The 22,898-nt window shown below is 41.8% G+C and overlaps 2 protein-coding genes across 3 annotated transcripts; both read left to right on the forward strand.

Moving 5' to 3' along the window:
- The first annotated feature begins 2,979 nt into the window (after positions 1-2,979).
- LOC121554268 (CTD nuclear envelope phosphatase 1A) lies at positions 2,980-15,200 on the forward strand. Of its 2 annotated transcripts, XM_041867738.2 has the most exons (8): positions 2,982-3,753; positions 6,833-6,899; positions 9,042-9,160; positions 12,663-12,734; positions 12,884-13,000; positions 13,152-13,263; positions 13,746-13,830; positions 13,940-15,200. In XM_041867738.2, the coding sequence occupies exons 1-8, from the start codon at positions 3,649-3,651 to the stop codon at positions 13,998-14,000; spliced, it is 738 nt and encodes a 245-aa protein (XP_041723672.1). In that variant the 5' UTR covers positions 2,982-3,648; the 3' UTR covers positions 14,001-15,200. The 2 variants fall into 2 exon arrangements, with proteins under 2 accessions (XP_045067914.1, XP_041723672.1); XM_045211979.1 differs by lacking the exon at positions 13,940-15,200 and having other exon boundaries at positions 2,980-3,753; positions 13,529-13,828.
- Positions 15,201-16,789: 1,589 nt separating this feature from the next.
- On the forward strand, positions 16,790-19,576 carry LOC121554343 (gamma-aminobutyric acid receptor-associated protein). Its single transcript, XM_041867878.2, has 4 exons — positions 16,790-17,024; positions 18,358-18,436; positions 18,528-18,646; positions 18,794-19,576. Exons 1-4 carry the CDS (start codon positions 16,935-16,937, stop codon positions 18,872-18,874), a joined length of 369 nt encoding a protein of 122 aa, XP_041723812.1. The 5' UTR covers positions 16,790-16,934; the 3' UTR covers positions 18,875-19,576.
- The last annotated feature ends 3,322 nt before the right edge of the window (positions 19,577-22,898 follow it).

Raw genomic sequence — 22,898 nt, forward strand, 5'->3', positions numbered from 1 at the left:
GTTGCAAAGTATTTCAAAAAACTGGAAAACATATACCAAGCAAGTACTTTTACATTCCACAAGTATTATCAGATTAACAGTTTTGTACAGATGATTATCAGACTCAAGTTACAAATTCTGGTAAACACTAAAATACATTTAGTTTAAATTGTTTCACAAAAGTAGTGCACTGGGCCTTCACTACTTCCGGTGGAAATGGGTATAGGAGATAGGTGGCAGTGTAGGTGGCAGATGCAGAGAAGTACCTGGGTGTACGGGATTTTACTGAAGAAGAGTTAATGGTGTGATGATTTTTATTTGTATTAAATAGTGGTATATAGATATAGGGTTATATATATAGATATAGGCAATTGTTTCCTTTTGGGAAGAGGAATAATTAAGATAATTGAATGTAGGTAGGCCGTGAATGGCTTCACATTTTAGTACAGTAGGTGGCGGTGTATGCACCTTTAAATTGGATGCGATCCACCAACCCAATCCCAATCCCCGGAGTGCCCGGTTAGGGTAAATGAGTATAAAGTGGCAAGGGTCACGGCTATACAGGAGGTCTCCTACACCGAGGCACGTAAAATAGTTGAAGGCACGAGGGGAGCTGAAGATATGGCGTTGGGTGCTCCGCAGTCTGTGCAGATTCAGAGTGTTGTTTAACAGTTGAGGGAAACTGATACGCTGATTGTGAAGATAGTGGATTTTGTGGTGTTTATCGCGCATGGGATTCATTGTACTGCACAACTAACAAAAAGTCCAAGAGACTGGACATAATAGTATCTGCGGCTGTAAGGTTTCTGGGTCTCCAGGACTTCACTGCCGAAACACCGTAAAGAATACTGTCCAAAGATGCTCTTCCTTCTCAGGCCCCAGAGCCTGTAGGGATGGGAGTTGGCAGCTGAATCTGAATAAAGGAGTACATTGCGTTTTGTTGTTGTTTATTTTTATTTTGTTATTTATTTGGGCTGATATAGAGCCAGGGCAGTTGTCGTGGCATTTCTTTGCGAACAGACATAGTATCAAAGAAGAAGACCCCGTACAGTAGGTGGCGGCAATACACCAATAGGTGTAGGCTGCCATAAAACTTTAAAGAAGAAGAACGTCACGAAAACGATGTAAGGCAGAAGGCAGTGTGGTGTTATGATTCTGGACCACTGACGTACCACGCTCCTACGCAGTCCGAGCTATAAAACTGCAAAAAAAAATTGCCCCATGGCTAAATGAATACAATTGTAGAAAGTTAGCTGTTTTGAGGGGAAACTCACAATTTCCTGTCCATCAGTTCACCCTAGAGGACATCAGCACTCTTCTCAAACAAACACCTCAGGCCAAAGCAGTGACACTCGTCATTGACTCTCTCTCATGGATTTTGTGGCATCACGACCCTGCTGTCATATGCCAGAGACTTTAGACTCTCAAGAAAGGTTTGTCATGGTATTTATAATCAGTGTCTTTCTAGTCTCCAGCACTCACCCAAGTTTTGGTTCTGGGTTGCCACGATTGATATCTTTTATGTCATGTTGTGAAATTGTCATTTGAAGTCAGTGAATTTGTGAGAATTCAGTTGTCTTTCTTCCCTTATCATTAGGGGGAGCTGTGAGAGCAGTAGTTGGCCTGCTGCACTCCGACCTGCATCAGCGAGGCACTGTGGGAAGCATACGACACATGACTAGCTCAGTTATCACCGTGGCCCCAGTGACCAGAGGACTGGGAGCTAAACTGTCTTAGCCATTTTATGCAGATAGTGTTGTGTGTCTGTTACCAGGAGGAGATCTTCAGCATCAATGAGGACCTGACAGTTACAATACAGAGCAAACTCAGTCATCCTGGACACACACAGATGAATACAGACGAATCTGAGCTAGCACACTTGTATTATTCCTGACATGCACAATATGAGAAGGAATAAGCCAACACTAATGGTGTTGTATGATTCTCTCATCTTTCCCCAGGCAGATCCAACAGCCAACCTGACCTTTAACCTCCGCCTGTCCGATACAGAGTGAGAGAGGCCAAAGAAAAACTGGCGTTTCCATTTGTCTTCAGTAAAGAGAAGTGAGATTAGCCATGAAAAGCAGTGTCCTGCCCCTTACAGTTAATGCCACTTCAGACATTTACATGCCGGAAGCCATAATAATAGCCTGGGTTCCTGCCTGAGATATTTATTTTACTTTCTCAGAGGAGATTTAAATGAAAGTCTAACAGAATACCAGGCTTACCGAATGCTAGTTTTTGCAGTGGAGGAATGTGGTTAAGGTGGTTTCCGTGTAAGTAGACAAGAGATATACTGCTTTTTACAGCAATCAATTCAGGAATATTTCAGCAGAAGACTGATTGATGCAGAGAACAGATGCCTACAGTAGACCTATGACAGGTATCTGTTTAAATCTAGCTTCAAATAAAGGGTACTGTTTTCAGGTTGTCTGTGTTATGTATATTTTTCTGACTATAAAATGTTATTCTGTTGCAATATACCATTTTGTAATGAAAATCCCTATACTAGCACATTTGGAGTGCCTCAAACTGACACCTTTTTGTACAGTATGCTTGCACTTGTGTAGTTTCTACCGCTAACCACTGGAGTGTGAGCTTGAGTCTGTTCTGGCCCCTAGTGTTTTACTCATCTCGAGTCAGACCCAACTCACCTTAATACAAGCCACATGAAATCACATAGACTTATGAATAAACATAAAATAGTTTATTGTAGAGTTTGTTGCTATTTTTATGCCATAAAGGAGCAACTGAATTCCCAAAAACCTTCAAGATCATTGCCAGGAAATAGTCAGTAATGACTATACATTATTACAATTTAAACAGCTTGATTTGACTTTGCATCATATTTCACCACTTCAATGTTTGTTCAGGGTAATAAAACAAATGTATTAGCTTTAGAAATTGGGGAAAACCCACACACCTACCAAATAAAATAGACAGGTTTGACAATTCTGTGCACCTACTCGCACGGGGACGTGCTGCGCGCAACCGTAAGGTTCGAATCGGGTTGAGAAGACTTCTCCCCGCGGAAGTGACGGCGATGGCGGCTCGCAGTTCGATTCCGGATTTGCTGTGAACTGCAAGCAGTTTTCATGGCGACTGTTTGACTTTTGTTAGTTTTCAACCATTATTTTTTCTTCAAATACCACGGATAAAAGAAGCGTATTAATTACTGTTTTCAAATTGCGAAGGCCGAAAGTTTTTAGTTATTTTTCTCCAGGGTTCAAGGTGGTCACCCTACCGAGCTAGCTGCTAGCTTAGCTTGTCACCGAGAAGAGCTGCGTGGTATATTCTGACTGTAGCTAGCTAGTCGGTAGCCCACTGTCACTGACCAGATTGCCTTTGGATAGAATACGTCTTGCAATAGTCTACTTTTGTTTTAACTCTTGTTTTTATAGTGAAATTATTCTGCTAAACAATGTCAATCCATTCCAATCTATGAGAGTTGTGCAGCAAGCGTGCAGAGGCACTCACACGTTTGCTCGATCTAGTCTTGGTAATTTGGACGCGTTTGGTTCGTTTTTGAGAGGTTCTAGCGAAAGGGTCGGATTCCGATTAGACTATTTGGACCCTCGGCCGAACCACATTGGGCAACTTAGCTGAGCGGGTTGACTTGTAGTCCCTTCGACCTCTTGTTCCTGTGTGGGTCCTCGTGTGGTCGCCGACATGCTGAAGACCCGCCAGTGTCTACTTGGCATCCGCACTTTCCTAGGTGTAACGTCCAGAATATGGGGCTTCATTTTGTACATTCTCAGGAAGCACCTACGCACGGTGAGTATATCTTTTTGAAAACTAGCTAAACCAACTGCTCTTGTTTGTTCGCACATTTGTTTGCATTGTCTGGGGTGGGTCGTGTGTGTGTGTCTGGGACAGACATGACATTCAAATGTATTGGTTACTGCTGTGATGGCCCTGTCACAAACTCAAACAAAATCAACCTCCAATCAGAAGCAATCATCTCACAAAGTGTACAAACATGCTTCCACTTCCCAATGGCCACCCTTATCAGAGCCATAGATAAGAATGACCCTTGGTGGAAATTCTTGACACGGAATGTGCTTCAGGTGGGGCTGTAGGATTCCATTGAAATAAACAGACAAAACCTTTTGCAATGGACTCACACAAATCCTTTTGATTCTGACATTTGTAAATCAAATGCCTCCGCTCACATGTTTCTGGGTTACTTTTGTAGCCCCCTACTGTAGTGTGATGTGAGTGTTAGGATGACAAAGGAAGGCTCTTGTTGGACTGGGAAGTTTTGCATGCCATTGATATATGGACAGGACCCACAAGACTCTGGTCACGTTTACTGGTTCGCTGATGCCCCTATTATAAACTTGACCTTTGAGGTGTCAAAGTAATGCACACAGTCAGGTTGGATGGGACATATGGTTTGTTTATTGTTATATACTCTGTCTGTGGTCTGTAAACTTGATCCCACATTATCAAAAGATTTTGTTTCTAACTTTGATTCACAGCAACAGAGAGGGGGGGGCTGGTATTACATCTAAGCATGTTGTAGTTTAGTCAAGCTCCAGTGTTTATCACTTGTACTGTATTACCTAACAGTGATGCATCTTCACTCAGGGCCTAGTCAGTGGGATGCAGACAGTGTTTGGAACATTTCAAGTCAATACTGTATATGAATAAAATCATAATTTGTTTCACAATGTAGCAACCTATTTCTTCCTGAACAATTGGTAATGTTGTGAGCCCAGAATATACTGGAAAAAGACTGCCTAGGCTTGGAATTCCGAGTTTGGGAAATCTCTGGAGTATATTACAGGTGCACTGGAGGTTTTCCCACTCCCAGCTACCAATGTGATGATGTAAACAGAGCCTAGGTGTCTAGCTAAACCAGGTTGCCCATTCATACAATAGAGACCCTGGTATGCTGTAACTATATAGGCTAGCCCTTCGCTCTCAGACCCTGTTCCTTGAGAGCTACCCTTCGGTAGGATTTCGCTCCAACCCCAGTTTTAACTAACCTGATACAGCTTATCAACAAGTTTATCAACCAAACACATGCACACATAGACACACACATTTTTTGTTGTTGTATTGTTTTTATTTTTTTATTGTTTGTATCTTGTATTTAACATTTGTGACTGTCCTTGTCTATCAGTGTTTTGTTACTTGTCATGTTTTGTAGGCCCCCGGAAGAGAAGCTGATGCTTCTGGAAAAGCTAATGGGGATCCATATAAATTTATAAGCTAATTATTAGAATTGGGTGCGCTAAATTAGGGTTACAGTGAAAACCTACAGGACGGTAGCTCTCCAGGAACAGGGTTGGAGAGCCCTGGCCTAGACTATGTATAGACACAAATTACCAAAATGACTTGTTGCTTCATACACCTGTCATCACTACAATTGGATTATGGAGTATAAACACATGCATATGCTACCAGTCCTTAATCTGATGTGTGCTAGACATATGATAAGCCAGTTGCATCATAATCTTGAAGACAGACAACACTATGACATAAATGCATCTTCAAGAGGAGTGGAGGGCTGGAGAGGTTTCTGGGAGGGTTATATCCAGACAACACCCTAGGGCAGTGGTATTTAAACTTTTCAGCAGGGACCCCATTTTTTTGGGCTACCCCAAATCTAATGAGACAATGTTAAAATCTGTAAATTTAGATTTTCACATCAACAAATAATCTTCAGTTCATTACATTTTCATCTCTGAGAACCAATAATACATTTACTCAATAAAATTGTATTAAAGAAATCAAATAAAAAAATCTCAATAACGTTTGTATGTTGGCCCATAAAATAACCTGTACTCTTAATTTTTGGTTCCACCAAAAAAGATCAAATGCAATTCCCCCATGACCCCGACTTTGAATACCACTGCCCTAGGGGGTACAGAAAGTGCTGTGGGTTCCCCCATGGCTTCCACCAGCTGTTCATGAACAGGCTAAACCTAGGCCCGGCAAGCCATGCCAAGCGCCACAGGGCATGGAACAGGGACCTGGCAGGGGGGGTCGTCTAAGGGTTTCGGACAAAACAACCTGGCAGCCGCCGACAGTCTCCCTTTTCACTTGGCCCCCTATTCCAGTGACACTGACGGACAGCTGGGGGGGCTAAATATAGCTCTTATGGAGAACAGGGCCCTAGGGCCAGAGAGGCAGAAAACTGTCCACTCTGTCGATGGGGGGAAAAAAGTAGGGAACCAAGAGTGAATGGAGTGGGGAAAATCGGTGCGTCTCAATCTAGGTCGCAGTTGTAAATGAGAACTTGTTCTCAACTGGCTTACCTGGTTAAGTAAAGGTGAAATAAAATAAATAATGTGGCTCCCTCTACTCGGATCCTTACCAACAGGTCTGTCTGTCATGTGCCCTGACAGGTGTAAGCAAATTCCCAGTAGGCATCCACTGTACTAATTAGTGCTGACACCTAAATGAAGCAGAGGAACGCACTGTAAACTTTTGAAATGCACCCAAGGATAGCAGTAGTCGTGGAGGCCTAGGTCTAGTCTGACCCTGCGCTTTCGTTTGTGGTCATGGGAATAATGTTGCCAAGGCTACGTAGAGACATAGGCCTACATTTTCCAAGACCACACTTTTTCCTCAATTAGGCTTTCCCAGGTAGGGAGCAGACAATGGAATAACGAGTGTTTTAATAAATCGGCTTGTAATAAATGTATCATGAAGCTTGGATTTTTTTTTATTTCATTACAATTTTATTTTTGTGCCAAGACAGAAGTAACTAAACTTTGCCCACTGTTCTGCCTTCAAATTCTTGCAATTTATGCTCACAAATGTACTAGTGTCTGTTAATGACTCTGTCTTTGGCTGAGTTTAACAAGTATGTTTAATCTTTCTATCTCTCTTTCTGTTTCAGGTAATCCAGTACCAGACGGTGCGGTATGACACTTTACCGCTGTCCCCCATCTCCAGAAACAGACTCAGTGAGTACTGCTGACCCTCTGTCATATTTTCTGACCCTCTCTGCCATTCCTCGATCCCAGGAAACCGTACTTTGCCCAGTAGATCATTATCTATAAACCATAGAAATAGAATGGTATAAACACACTGACATGACCTCATAATGCCTCTGCCCAATGCCATAACTTCCTCAACTGTCATTCTAGTTTCAGCTGGTCTACTGTATCTACACATCAATTGCCAGAGAGTCCAGTTGTCTTTATTTAGTAAACCGTCCTTGTTCAGTAATGTCTTTAGACCGGCCTTCAAAGAAAGAGCTTTGTGTTACTTTTTCAGTTCTTCTTTTTTGTTTTATTGATAACAATGATAAAGACAAACGGCGAAAAAATATGATCACAAACACACAGACAAAATGAAATTAAATAGCAACAGATACAATCTGTACAAAGCAGCTAGTACAGCAAAGTGGTGGGCATATAATTGTATACATCTTCAAAGACAACATACTTTATGTGCATGAAACACAGGTGCTCGCTGGGACCTAGGAGTTCCGACTACTACTGTTTAAGAGCTTGTCTCAATAAAGGACAACGGGGGACCATACTTTCACAAATGTGAATCCGCCGTTCTGTAAATCCATTGTTAAAGGAGCAATATGCAGAAATCGCTCCACCGTTTCCTGGTTGCTAAAATTAGAATAGTTAGCCTAATTTCAATTTGTGACAAAACAAGCAATTGTAGAGAATCATTGTACCATCTAAAACACTGTGAAATATATTTTCAGTAACCCAAAATATAGTATGTTCTTCTGTTGGAAACTGGTTTACAAAACCGAAAGTAAAAGACGCAAAAACTAAACTTAAGAACAGGAAGCCTAGAAATAGCGGACATAGAATAGATCTACCGCTTCTTAGACTTGCTTTCAATGAGGACAGATCTATAACTCACATTTCTATGTGAATTTTGTCAAGTCGCCCAAAAAGTTACCGTATTTTCTGCACTATAAGGCGCACCGGATTATAAGGCGCACCTTCAATGAATGGCCTATTTTAGAACTGTTTTCATATATAGGGCGCACCGGATTATAAGGCGCATAGAATAGAAGATACTGCAGTCAAACGTTTGACTGGGGTTGCGTTATGCATCCACTAGATGGAGCTGTGCTAAAGGGAATGTCAACAAAACAGTCAGATAAAGTCAAACTTTATTAAGCGTTCTGACAAAAATGTTGGGGTCTTTATACACACACAAGTGGTGTGGGACTGTGAGTAAGCACAGTACCGGTGTTTACTGACTACGGTAGCCGTAATGCTGCAAGCGGTGCGGCTTTGTAGTTTACCAGTCGTACTGAAACATTTCATTATTATTAAATTGTTTTTATTGTTTTTTCATACTGAAACATTTTGACAGAGCGCCTTGAGCGCCGTGTACAACCAGTATGGATCAACCAATTAACCAATTGATCCATATATAAAGCGCTCCGGATGATAAGGCGCACTGTCGTTTTTTGAGAAAATTAAAGGCTTTTAAGTGCGCCTTATAGTGCGGAAAATACGGTACATATTGCAGCTTTAATTTCAGTTCTTCTAAGGCTGAAGAGTATGAACGCAACCCCAGTCTCTTCAAAGGGCTTTTCCATAGCACAGACCTGCTCTACTATCTCTTATCACATAAATTGATACCTTTTGTTGAAGTATGTGTGGGCACTTCAAACAGCTAGCTTAGTGCAAAACAAGTATGTGAATGCATTGTCGCAATCAAACCTTTTTGTCACTTGTGTAAGATGGTAAAATCATCGGTATTACTGACCATCTGTCATGTTCTTTATGGTGTTATAGGTTAGATATAGCAAGGTGTGTATTAAGTAAGCCTTGTCCGAGCCAGAGCGGCCCATATGCTTGTTCCCTATCTCCTGTTTCTGTACCGTGAGGCATCTTGATGTATAAGTACACCTCCTGGACAGGATGCTAGACTGTCGCAAGGCCTTACCCCGAATCCATCTCCTTATTGTTGAGTGCCAAGCAGAGAGGCATCCGGTCCCATTTTTTTAGTCTTTGGTATGACTCGACCAGGAGCGAACCCCACACTAACCACAAGGCCACTGTTGGTGAGGTGTGTATATTGAACAGGTAATAAGCAGGTGTATGTGTTTGTTTGGTCTTCAGATGCAGTGAAGAGGAAGATTCTGGTGCTGGATCTAGATGAGACGCTGATCCACTCTCACCACGACGGGGTCCTCAGACCCACAGTGAGACCCGGCACACCACCAGACTTCATCCTCAAGGTAAACACACACAAGCACACATAGTGAATTTGGGGGGTAATCATATCAGGACTTGAACCTGCGACCCTCTGGTCCAGAGACAAGCATGCTACACATTAGGGATTTAACGATTCACCGATGTGCATTGGTACCCGGTTCAAATGTTTAAGATGTGAGTGCATCGGTCCACGGGACCCCAAATGTAGCATGCATCGGTCAGAAAATCGATTCAAATGTTACGAATCATCGGCTCACTAACAGGTTTTGCTCATATTACTTTTTTCGACCTTCCGAAAATACCTAATCTTTTGTGACAACTGATGCGTCCTCTCCTTCAGCGTCGAACTAGGCATGTAAGTACGTTGACAGTTATTGATCTACAAATCATTTTGTATGCCGAACAACCCCTTGGCAATGTCAGTAGCCTAGTCAAACTGCGCTCTGTGCAGCTTCGCGCACTGACCAAAGAGAGGTAGGCCTATTCCTGATATTAAGCTTTATTAGTTGAGTGACAATGTAATTTGCTAGGTTATTGTTATCAAATGCACTGTTGAAATTTGTGTTTAGTGGAATAAAAGTAAGCTACCGGAGACAAATCTAATCTGGCTATATGCTACCTGCCGATCAGGGTTTAGCCTATGGTAGATTTTTATTTGATTGTTCAGGTTCACCATCAGCAATAGTTTTGGTAGTTTTGCGTTAAACAATCACCTCCCTGACCAAGGCCCTTCTCCCCCGATTGCTCAGTTTGACTGGGCAGCCAGCTCTAGGAAGAGTCTTGGTGCTTCCAAACGTCTTCCATTTAAAGAATGATGGAGGCCACTGTATTCTTGGACCTTCAATGCTGCAGACATGTTTTGGTACCCTATCCCAGATCAGTGCCTCGACACAATCCTTCTCGGAGCGCTACGGACAATTCCTTCGACCTCATGGCTTGGTTTTTGCGCTTACATTCACTGTCAACTGTGGGACCTTATATAGACAGGTGTGTGCCTTTCCAAATCCTGTCCTATCAATTGAATTTACCACAGGTGGACTCCAATCAAGTTGTAGAAACATCTCAAGGATGATCAATGGAAACAGGATCCACCTGAGCTCCATTTCAAGTCTCATAGCAAAGGGTCTGAATACTTATGTAAATAAGATATTTCTGTTTTTGCTTTGTCATTATGGGGTATTTTGTGTGGATAGAATATTTTTATTGATTTAATCTATTTTAGAATTAGGCTGTAACTTAACAAAATGTGGAAAAAGGGAATGGGTCTGGGGGGGGGAATACATTGTGGTGTGGTAGATGCCCAGTCTCACACCTGCTTATTACCTGTTCAATATACACAACTCAAATCATTTTGCATGCCGAACAACCCCAGGCAATATCAGTAGCCTAGTCAAACTGCGCTGTATGCCCAGTCTCCCTTATGGCTCAGCTCATTTACATTTTAGCAGACGCTCTTATCCAGAGCGACTTACAGTTAGTGAGTGCATACATTATTTTATTTTTCAAACTGGCCCACCGTGGGAATCGAACCCACAACCCTGGCATTGCAAACGCCATGCTCTACCAACTCATGAGCTCCATCAACAGCAGATTTTAATTAAGAATGGAAAATGAATGTGTGTTTGCAACAAATGTTAGTGTATCGCATTGAACAATTCCTCTAATCAAACCGAATCGCTTCAAACTAAAACGTATCCAGTGTTTCCTCTGGAAAAATTGTAGTAGTTGGGGGGAAAAGGTTGCGGGGGACCCAGATAATTTTTGTAGGAGGACTGAGAAGCTCAGTTCTGCTCACTTTTTAAAAGGACATTCTACTCCTAAATGAATAAAACAATGTATTATGCTGACACCATCTAAAATATAATTTCCACCTCCAGAAATTAGCCCAATAACATATTGGTACAATTATTTGTTAAAAGTATTTTAACATATTGGACCATGCATATAGCCTATGTCGGCTTATTGATTACTAACTTTGTTTGCAGAGGAATAGTAAATGTGGACTGTTCTATGGTCCATATTATCAGGTATGCTATTAGCAATAAGCATTATCACCTGTAGCCCAAATGATGCAGCATAGTGGCTATAAATAAATGGCTGAAACATTGGGTTGCATATCTGCATTTACCCTATTTGGCTAATCATTAGCCAGATCCCAAATGTGCTCTTTTACCTAGTTAGTATCCTATTCTCTTTAACTCTACCCACATGTACATATTACCTCAATTACCTCGACCCACTGGTGCCCCTGCATATTGACTCTGTACCGGTACCCCCTGTATATAGTCTCCCGAGTGGCGCAGTGGTCTAAGGCACTGAATCGCAGTGCTAGCTGTGCCACTAGAGATCCTGGTTTGAGTCCAGGCTCTGTCGTAGCCGGCCGCGACCAGGAGACCCATGGGGTGGCGCACAATTGGACCAGCGTCGTCCAGGGTAGGGAATGGCCGGCAGGGATGTAGCTCAGTTGGTAGAGCATGGCGTTTGCAACGCCAGGGTTGTGGGTTCGATTCCCACGGGGGGCCAGTATGAAAAATATAAAAAAGAATGTATGCACTCACTAACTGTAAGTCGCTCTGGATAAGAGCTTCTGCTAAATGACTAAAATGTAAATGTATATAGCCTCCCTACTGTTATTTTATTTTACTGCTGCTCTTTAATTATTTTTTTATTTTTATTTTTTACTTATCTATTTTTTACTTAACACTTATTTTTCTAAAAACTGCATTGTTGATTAAGGGCTTGTAAGTAAGCATTTCACTGTAAGTCTACACCTGTTGTATTCGGCGCATGTGGCAAATAAAATGTGATTTGATTCATTTTGTTTCCTAAAAAAACTTGCATAAAAGCAGTGAATATAATGTTGGCCTACCTGTTAGGGTAACTTGGGGTAACCCACCACCCAGGGTAACATGCCCCCTGCCTTTACTTCTCACAAAACACTTCATGTCACATTTTCTTTCCCCCAACACTTTCCCTGGTTGCCACTACTCTTGCGCAACAAAAAATTTAATCTGTCTCATCACAACTTAAGTCACTCCAAAAAAAAAGGATTTTGAGGTAGGTTTGGCGTGTTACTCTACAATTGACCAGTGTAGCCCCACTCTCCCATATGCACTCACAGCAAATTGCAGCGCATAGTGCTGTTTTCCCAGCTATTGCAAGAATTGTTGTGCATTGACTGCTTGTCAGCATGCATGTTTCCCTCCCTATGGCACTCGTAACTTGAATGTACTTTGAGAGGAATATTTATCTTGCATAGAACCCACAACAACAAGCCGACTAGGTAAATACAAACTATTCTACTATGGGGTTGTCTGATTTTTCTATTGATTACTCATTTTGTTTGCAGAGGAAAAGTAAATGTGGACTGTTCTAGCATCTTCATGTTCCATATTGTGGCAGCCCACACCTAAATTACTGCAGCGAAAACACTTATCGTTCATGTATCATATTGGAGCCCATGCATCTAGATACGTATCGCATCTGTTTCCCCTCTCTCTCTCTCTCTCTCTCTCTCTCTCGCAGGTAGTCATTGACAAGCACCCTGTCAGATTCTTTGTACATAAAAGGCCGCACGTTGACTTCTTTTTAGAAGTGGTAAGTAAAAGTTTTGTTCTTGTGAACTCTTGAGTTCTATTTTGTACGTCATTGTCAACAATGCTCTGCTCTGTTTGATCAGTTATTTGACTGTAAATGATGGCGTGAGCCTAACATATCCCCTGCTGTGTGTGACCCCCTCTCTCCAGGTCAGTCAGTGGTATGAGCTGGTAGTGTTCACGGCCAGTATGGAGATCTACGGCTCGGCAGTGGCAGACAAGCTAGACAACAATAGGAACATCCTGAAACGCAGATACTACAGACAGGTATCACTCTCCCCTATCATATGAACACAACTGATTTTATGTCCATCCACATCTTTGTGAAAACAGTATAAAGTATTAGTGACCTAATTTCCTTTCTCTCATGTATTTGCGATCTGCTTACGTCTTCCATGTCTTCTCCCTGTGTCGGCAGCATTGTACGTTGGATCTAGGTAGTTATATTAAAGACCTGTCTGTCGTACACAAAGACCTGTCTAGTATCGTCATCCTGGACAACTCGCCTGGAGCTTACCGGAGTCATCCAGGTGAGGCTATGCACATATGCATTCACACAGAGACACATGTTCACACAACACAGATGTATGCATACATTGTGATGAGATATGTTTATGTATATCATTCTAGGTGATATCCGTCTAGGTGAGCTTGTAGTGATTGTTTTAAATGTCAAGATGTTGTCAAACCAGTTGCTGTCAGCTTGGTGGGTGTGAGTGGAAGGTTGCCAAGCAGCTCTTGCATGTTTTAAGCGAACAAACCACACACCAATTCAAACATTGCCATTTTCTATAGAAACCGTGATTAGCCTTGTGACAGGCTAGTGAGAATCAGGGTAAGTTGGCAGCTACCAAGGAGCAACCACCCGTACCCTATTAATACAAGGAATGTTTTGTAGATTTTTCCACAGCATATCATTTTGTACTCGCCTGATTTTACACAACAATTATTAGGTTTCACAACTCTCCTACTATCCTTCTTTTGGTTTTGAATCTCTGTATTTGCTTTCCAGACAATGCAATACCTATCAAGTCTTGGTTCAGTGACCCTAGTGACACAGCACTCCTTAACCTGCTGCCTATGCTAGATGCACTTAGGTGAGTATTTCAGGTATTCAGATGGATGGATGAGGATCCTGCACTGTAGCAGTGTTTTTCAATTACCTGGTAGCATGAGAAATGCATAACCCTTACAACTCTCTGCTAGGTTCACCGCTGACATCCGGTCCGTCCTCAGTCGAAACCTCCACCAGCACCGGCTCTGGTGATTGGCTAATTCTGCGGGGAGGGTCTCGCTGATTGGCTCTTTTTAAACCCCTTCCCCCTGCCTGCTCCCATCGCTCCTCCGTTCCCACGCAGTTGACCTTTCACCCCTCTCAAAAAAGGACAGAGGAGAGAAGGGTCACAGCAGAACATCAAACAAGGAATGAAAGGAGCGAGATTTGGAGAGCCAGCAAATGACTGGGGAGGGGGAAGCCAGCTTTTTTCTTTTTCTTTATTTGTATGATTTTTGAAAAAACAAAATGGAGTCTCTCTGCCTTACAGTTCCTAATACTGACTCCGTGTAAGTACACATGGGGCTGAGTTTTTTGTACATGAGTTGGGAGAATGCTCACGTTCGTTCGTCATGCTAAACTTTTGACTATACAAAAATAATAGGGACAGCAAGGCAATGAACAAGACATGTTTCCATCCTGTCATTAGTCTGGACTCTGCACCTCTAACGACAGGCAACAGCCTGTCATTGTACTCTTTCTCAACTTGGTACTGGACTTTACTTCTGTTAAGATGGCCAAGAGTAACTGGACGACAGGAGAAGATGGAGGATGATTAGGTTTGAATGGGGGTATTGGGGGAATATAGGCCCTGTCAATCAATCAGGGTAATTCATGTTTCAGGGGTACCAATAATTGAGTTATGACAGGTAATTTTACACAATGAAGATTTGCTACATAACACACCTCTAGATGAATTATAAAACAGTCAGATTTAAAAAATAAAATGACCGTTGGTTAGACATGATCATTTATCTCAAACTCATTCCTCCAAAACCCCTTGTAGGATACAATGAGATGTAAAGATGGACTGAAGAAGTCATGAAAGAAAATAATGGTTCAAAAAAAGACTTATTTGGATGACGGAACCTCTTTCAATTTCTCATCTTTCAGTTACCATGATGTATAGAATGACCTGGACATCTCCATTATTGAACATCTTATGCATCATCATTTAAATTTGAGATTTGCACTTAATTTCTGGATTTTTACTTTTTGTTGTTTTTTTATTTGAAGGAGAATGAGCAGCCCTTTCGATTTTTACCTGTTCCCCTGACCGTATTGGTTCCATTTTCTGCTCCTGTCTTTTCAATGCCATTTGAACAATTTCAGTCTTGTCAAGACTGCTTCTTTTTGGCTCAGTCCCCAGGTCTGTGTTACTAATAAAACACTTGTCAGTATTGACAACTTTTACCTGGCTCTCCTTTGTAACTTCAAACAGAATCAAGGTGCTCTCAAAAAGCATCACAGTTGTGGTGTGTTTTGTCTGTGTGTATTTTGTGGGAATGTATGACATATAAAATGATCAGGAAAGGGGCACCAGGGGACCAGTTTTAAATTGAGGCTGAGAAATGTCAAATGTACATTGCATTTTTGTTATAGGACCACTAATAATGGTGATATTCTGTTTTTCAATAAGATCCACTGCCAAATCTTCTGACACTTGGCTGCCCTCAAGTGGTAAGATGAGTAACTGCATCATCTCCATTCTCCATCGTTGTCACCGCTGCTTGACAAGGGGGCTACCTGTTGACATAGCAGGGCAGGTCTATTCATATCCAGCCAGGCTACCACACTGGTTCCCATGCTATCTTTTAATCAGAGACTGATTTGAACCTTAGTAACCAGTCAGGGAGTGAACTCTCTAGCCGATCCATGACATAGGCTAATCAATTAACTGCCAGGGAGAAAAGAACCAGCAGTGCTGGGAGCCTGGAATTTGTGATGTAGGGCGTATTAAGTACAGGTAACTTTTTAAAAAACTGGTCATAAACAGCTCATATTGGATTATGGAACCGGTATACCCTTTATATATATCTTACCTTTTCAAATGCTTTGACTATACTACTTGTAAGGATATTGTGACCATGGCCCCGTGTAGCGCAGTTGGTAGAGCATGGCGCTTGCAACGCCAGGGTTGTGGGTTCGGTTCCCACGAGGGGCCAGTATGAAAAAAACAAATGTATGCACTCACTAACTGTAAGTCGCTCTGGATAAGAGTGTCTGCTAAATTAGTAAAATGTAAATATCAGCAGCAGCCACCTCAGCTGACCTATGACTCACAAGCATGTGACCACTTCTGCAACTGCCCACTCAAACTGATACCCACCTTGAAGCTGAAGTGTGATTAGACACAATGGTAGCATAGGGAGGAAATATTACAGCCCCACAACTTATTTCCAGCTCTGCACTATTTCCACATTAATAATTAAATCCAGCCATCGATTTAGTAGTCTCTGTTGAATTTGCTGCTGGCTACACTCAACAACACGCCACGGAAACTGCAGTGATGGGTCATATGACAACTGCCTCATCACAACCGGTTGGTCAAAATAAAGTAGTTCCGTTGGAAATACGGTTTTTATAACAAATATTTAGCAACAACTATTAAAACAAAATGACTGCTCATTTGTTAAAGAATCCTTACAGTTCGATTAATTGCTGAATATGACTAAATATTTAATTCGGCGTTCAAACTTCCACAATGCATTTCAATGAGGCCGCGCGACTGATGCGGCGTTCAAAACAACTGGGAACTCGGAAATCTCTGACTTCGGACTTCAGTGTGTTCAAGACAACTGGGAACAGGAAAATCAGTAGGTCCGACTCTGTAAAATCGTTTTGAACTCCGGCTTCTTTCTAGCGCTTCGACTTTCCAACATAAATATCACTGACGTCATGATTTGACATCGTTTTTTTCAGAGTTCCCAGTTGTCTTGAAAGCACCATGAGTTTAGCCTAAACTCTTTGCGAATTCGATTTACAGACCTCTCTTTCGCGTCATATGTTGTTATTGTATCCTTCCGCTGCAGTCGTACTAGGAAAGAATCCGAGCAAAACAGCTGTCTTGACCCGTGTGCCATCGAATTGTTACTTGAGGAATCCCGGTCGGATATCTCAGATCCACACCCTGTCATTCGTTTGACAATGAAGTTCCAATACAAAGAGGAGCATCCATTTGAGAAGAGACGGTCCGAGGGCGAGAAAATAAGGAAGAAGTATCCGGACAGGGTGCCTGTAAGTAGCTAGCTAGGCTAACATAGCCTAACTGTGTTTTTCTACTCAATAGGGAAGCATTTGGATATAAAAAATAGTATTGAGATTAGTCATCCCAATTAGATAACGGTAACGTGATACCTGCTCAAGCCAGGTCATGTTTGGTTTTGGTGAATTTTCATAACGACGCCAAAGCAGGGCAGCTGTATTAGTTTACTAGCTAGCTATCGCGTTAGCTTTTGTATTTGGGTTGGCAACAACAAATGGCTTCTTATGGGCCTACCTTGTTCGTCGCAGTTTAGTAGACCAGTCATAATTCTATTCAACATTGAATGGGATTTAATTTTTTACTAGCAAGCAATCTGTCAACATGTTTGATGTTAATCCATTGAGACAGACACAGTATTTAATAAGACATAGGTAACTAGTTTAACATCCTTATAAAACAATCGGAGATAGTAGCTAACTAACAACCAAGTTTATGTGAAACATTTACAGCTTAAGGGTGTTCCAATTAGTTTGTGTTGAAAGAGGTGTACCCTAAATAGCCTAGAGCTGGTGTCAATAAGCAGTCCTTCGCATTTGGCCCCTCTGTAGGTAGATTGTTTACAGTCTACACCGTGACCTCTCGTTCTGAAGGCCCCCCCCCCCCTTTACTTGTTAGAATGTTTAGGGCAGAAATGTCATTAGATTCCTCACTTCATTCTCAAGGATTGCGTAAGTACGATTTGTTCTGTCAACAAACTTGATGTTGTTCAGAACTTTGTTCTGATAATCCTCCCAGAACGAAATATATTTTCCTCATTTGTAAGGCCTAACTATCCAAATTAAAGATGGTGTAAACGATCTGTAAAAATACTTGGTGCAGGTTTTATGCACTGGCCTTAGAGCACAGGGAAGTATTCTTTCTCTGTGAGATTTGGTTTCATTTCAACTCCCCACTCAAGAATTCTGTCCTGTAGGTACTTGCTACTGGGCAGTGTAGAAAAACCAACTTGTCCACTAGACATCAGCTTGACATAGCAGTGTAATCAAAATGGAGAAGTAAGAAATGAGCCCAAGCCAATGGACCATGGTTTCTGAAAATCACCTCGCACCGTGAGGTATTGCAGGTCTCAAATAAAGTGCATTTTCTCAGATCCCCTTTAATTGAAATGTGAAACAAAGAAGCTTGAATAGTGCAAGCGTACGTGACCAAGTTAATGTACCAGTGAATACGATTATGAATGTAAGAGTTATTCATATAAAAAAGTAAGGCAATTTTTTTGACACTGTCAACAAACTTCACATTGTTGGATACATAGCCACACAATATTTAGGCCTATACTGAATGCTTTTCTTCTTTTTATTTCAGGTAATTGTGGAAAAAGCCCCCAAAGCAAGGATAGGAGATTTGGACAAGAAGAAATACCTTGTGCCCTCCGACCTCACAGGTAACTTGAACTGTTATAACAGTGCCACCCATGTATCACAAACGCATACCATTCTTTTCAGAACTGTAATAGTTAAATTCCTCTACTACAGTGGGCCAGTTCTACTTCCTCATCCGAAAACGAATCCACCTGCGGGCCGAGGACGCCTTATTCTTCTTTGTAAACAACGTCATTCCCCCCACCTCAGCCACAATGGGCCTGCTATACCAAGTATTATATATTTTTTACACTCCCCTCTCTCTCACTTTTCTGCTGCTTGTTCCTATGGGGATTGGGATGCAATTCAGGGAAGCCTCCCCCTCCCTCTGTTTTGTCAACTCATACCAACACCTCTTTATCTCTCTCGCTCTCTTTCAGGAGCACCATGAAGAGGACTTTTTCCTCTACATTGCCTACAGTGATGAGAGTGTCTATGGAGACAACCAAACAGAAATCTGAACCTCCTCCTTTCCTCATCCAAGTCCTCTTCCCCAAACCTCACCCTATATCTATTGGAATGCTATATCCAGCTCAGCAGCCTAGAGTTCCCAGAGCAAAGACGTCACTCCCCCTCGTGTTATCCCTCCGTTTTTACAGCTTTAGTACTATTCCTACAGTGTGAATTTTATTTGCCTCCAGGTCTTCGAGATAGGGATTTCGGTTGAATGGTCCTGTAAGCCAGTTTTCGTAGTGCTTTGATCATGCTGAAACAGATAGAGAAGAGATGCCATTTTGAAATTACTGATAGAATTAGGCCATGTTACCAGTTATTCTAAAGATACGGGGAAAAGAAAAGAGAGCCTTTGGATCTACCGTGATAGGTTAAATTCTGCTCCATTTGGCAATTAAAAAATGTGATGTGTTTTATTAATGTAGTAGTGCTGGTAAGATACTTTAAAGACTTAGTGTATTTGACATCTGACTGGAGTAGAATAGAATTCAAACTGAACAATCATCCTCCCTCTGCTTTCAGTGGTTAAAAAATATATTATTTTGATTGATTATTGTTATTATTGTACCTAATTTTTTGATTTCTGAAAGGTATTGTAAAGCTAATTTTTTTATGTTTTCTTTTTTAAAAGTTGGAACTCGTTATACAGCTGCGTTACTGGCATTCTCTCAACTCATGATCATACATGATAAAATGTGATAAAAACCCAACTCTGTTTCCTGTCTTTTCTTAATTTTCCTGCATATTTTTACTGTATGTGAACATATGGAAACGTTTTCCGCAACCATAGTCTTGAGAGAATACACAATGAGTGGAGAAAACATACATTTCTATCTTTATTCAGGCTATTCTTCCGTTCACACCTGAGCTTTCAAATTATTATTAGCTTTCAAACTGGAATCCTTTTGATCGCTACATTGACCACACCACAGACTGCACTCACTGTGGAGACAACCAATCCCACCATCACATAGCTCAGTGTGAGCTGTAGGGAGGAAAAAGACAAGAGGTTACGTTCCCCTGCTCAGATGTTACATGCATCAACCAATGATTGCGTACCATGTCATCGACTGACAGATTGCTATAACATGTGGTTAGCTGATATGTAAAATACCTGTTCAGGAGTTGTAAGATCTGGCAGGCGTCAGGAACACCTGGGCAGAGGAATGTGCCCAGAAATTAGCATGCATATTGCTATTCAGCCTAGATGGAGTTCTGAGGAGGTAGTTTCCTCACCGTTACTGTCCGATTGGTTTAGTTTGGTGTCAGTCAGGACATGGCCCCTGTGATAACCACTGCAGTCTGCCTGGTCCACTCCTGAACGGTGGCTGGAGAGCCTCCTGAGGGAAAGGAAATGATGCATTATCAAAGGAAATGGTACTATGAACAACACATACACATGATTCAAATAAAGCACTTTAAAGGGTTATTCACCATAAGTCTAAATCACCTATAAATAAAATGTTATTTGTCACATGCGCCGAATACAACAGGTGTAAACTTTACAGTGAAATGCTTACTTACGAGCCCTTTCCCAACAATGCAGAAATAAAAAGTAAGAAATTTGCTAGAAAATAATGAGACTATATACAAGGAGTACCGGTACCGAATCAATGTGCATGGGTACGAGGTAATATGCACATGTAGATAGGGGTAAAAGTGACTAGGCAATCAGGATAGAGTGGCAGCAGAGTGTGAAAGTGTGTGTGTGTGGCGTTAATATGCATGCTGTGTGTGAGCATTTGTAGTGTGTGTTTTGGCGTTTGAGTGTGTGGGTAGAGTCCAATGAGTGTGCATAGAGCCGGTGCAAGAGAGTCATTGCAAATAAAAAGGCGTTCAATGTAAATAGTCAGGGTGGCCATTTGATTAACTGTTCAGCAGTCTTATGGCTTGGGGGTAGAAGCTGTTCAGGAGCCTTTTGGTCCTAGACTTGGTGCTCTGGTACCGCTTGCCGTGTGGTAGCAGAGAGAACAGTCTATGACTTGGGTGGCTGGAGTCTTTGACAATTTTTAGAGCCTTCCTCTGACACCGCCTGGTATAGAGGTCCTCGATGGCAGGGAGCTCGGCCCCAGTGATGTTCTGGGCCATTTGCACTACCCTCTGTAGTGCCTTACGATCGGATGCCAAGCAGTTGCCATGCCAAGCGGTGATGCAGCCAGTCAAGATTCTCTCAAAGGTGCAGCTGTATAACTTTTTGAGGATCTATAGGCCTACTACATGACTGTCAGTGGTGTTATGTGTCTGCATAGGAAACACACAACCACCATTTCTTATCAGTCTTTACATTTCAATACTTTAGTCTTGTCCCATGTGCTTACAGCCCTATCTTTTCAGTGTGCTGTTGGACCATGATCTATGTGCCTGCCCTAGATACTCAAGGCAGTGGGAGGTTTTTTCTGTGCAGTGGGAGGGACTGGGAGGTATGAAAGCCCTGCTGAAGAGTATAGGTTTACGTGAACATCAAATTTGCTATCAAGTTCCTGTTTTCTACAAACTATGGGGGATTTATTATTCTCCTAATTGATGGGATGACTAACTTAGAAAGAATGCATTCTGGACTGTGCTGATGTAGGTTGTGTCACCTGGCAAGCTGTGATTGATGTGAAGAGCTGTTTTAGGGGGTAAAATGAGATAAGGATTTGTGTCTCCAAATACTAGACTATACTGGTTCTTTGTGATCTGTGAACCTTCCTTGGACGTAGGAATGGTGTCTAGGGGAGCTGGCTCTTCTCATTATGACAGGTTGTTATGATAAACGTATGCCTGGAAACAGGGATGCGCTAAGAGGCGGGGGACTAGCCTGTGCGTCAATGGATTGGCTGAGTAAGTCTAAACCACGCTCAAGTCTCTACTCTGATTGGCCAGCAGAGAGGTGGGAAACTCTCTCTCTGTAAGAGTATTTGAAGAACAATCTGAAACAATGGATTTAGTTCTCTGAATGCCCTGCGAGGTATTTCGGGGAGCCCGTATAAATACGAAACATCATATTTACCATTGAAGGTTTTTGCATTAATTAAAATAACTAGTATATCTTAGAAGTCGTGTTGACCTCTTTTGTTCCTAAATGCCAGATTTGAATTGACGCAACTTTGACAAAACAAAGATACAAACTTCAGCAGGGCTGGTCCTTGCCCTACGAGACCAAAAAAACCACCTCCCGATGTTGAAATCAGGCTCATTTTTGGTTCTGAATGAAAGTTGAAAATACGTCATTTATAGATGTCTATGTTTGGGCCAAATCAAGGCTGGTCCAGACCGGACAAAATCTGAACCAAACCTAGACGTCTATGATTGATTCAGATTTTGTCCGGACTGGACCAAAAACCAATATCCTTGCATGTGGAAATCAAGGCCGGTCCACCGCACCAAAGACGTCCAATAGGCATCAGCGTCGGTCCATGCTTACTGAGGTGTAGCCTACAGTGTTGCCTGAAATATAATTTTATGAATGCCCATCTATGAAGTAAGCCTACCGTTTGTAAAACACCAACAACAAAAAAACGTTCGAACAGGACCAATAAAATATTTCCAAAAGATGTTGGCTTGTGCTTACTGGGGTGTAGCCTACCATGTCCGCCAAATTGAATTTGATGAATGCCCATCCATGTGGTAAGCCGACCATTTGTAAAACAGGCCGTTGCATTGGCTTTATTAGTCCTGATTCCTCTGACTAATCAATTTGGCTATTTAAATTCTGAATATCAGCTACCCATCTTCATCAGGACTTAACTTTATCAGGAGTTATGGTGAGCCAGGACTATTTACAACGTTTACACAGTGGGAAATGCAGAAGTATTTTCTTTTTCGCTATGATCAGCTTGTCAAAAAATTGATGGATACAAACTTGAAACCACTGATCATGACAATGGAGTGAAACTCCTGGACAACAGTTGTGATTGTCCATTCCATATGGTCCATTTTACTTTGACCTGTCCTGTTTTTAGGATATGTTGTTTGTTAACATGACAGCTCATTTTTTACTTGATTGGGCGCCATTTAGGTTAGGCTATTTGATCAGAGAAACCCGCATGA

This window comes from Coregonus clupeaformis, chromosome 39, assembly GCF_020615455.1.
Source record: "Coregonus clupeaformis isolate EN_2021a chromosome 39, ASM2061545v1, whole genome shotgun sequence".
In the NCBI taxonomy this organism is placed as follows: domain Eukaryota; kingdom Metazoa; phylum Chordata; class Actinopteri; order Salmoniformes; family Salmonidae; genus Coregonus; species Coregonus clupeaformis.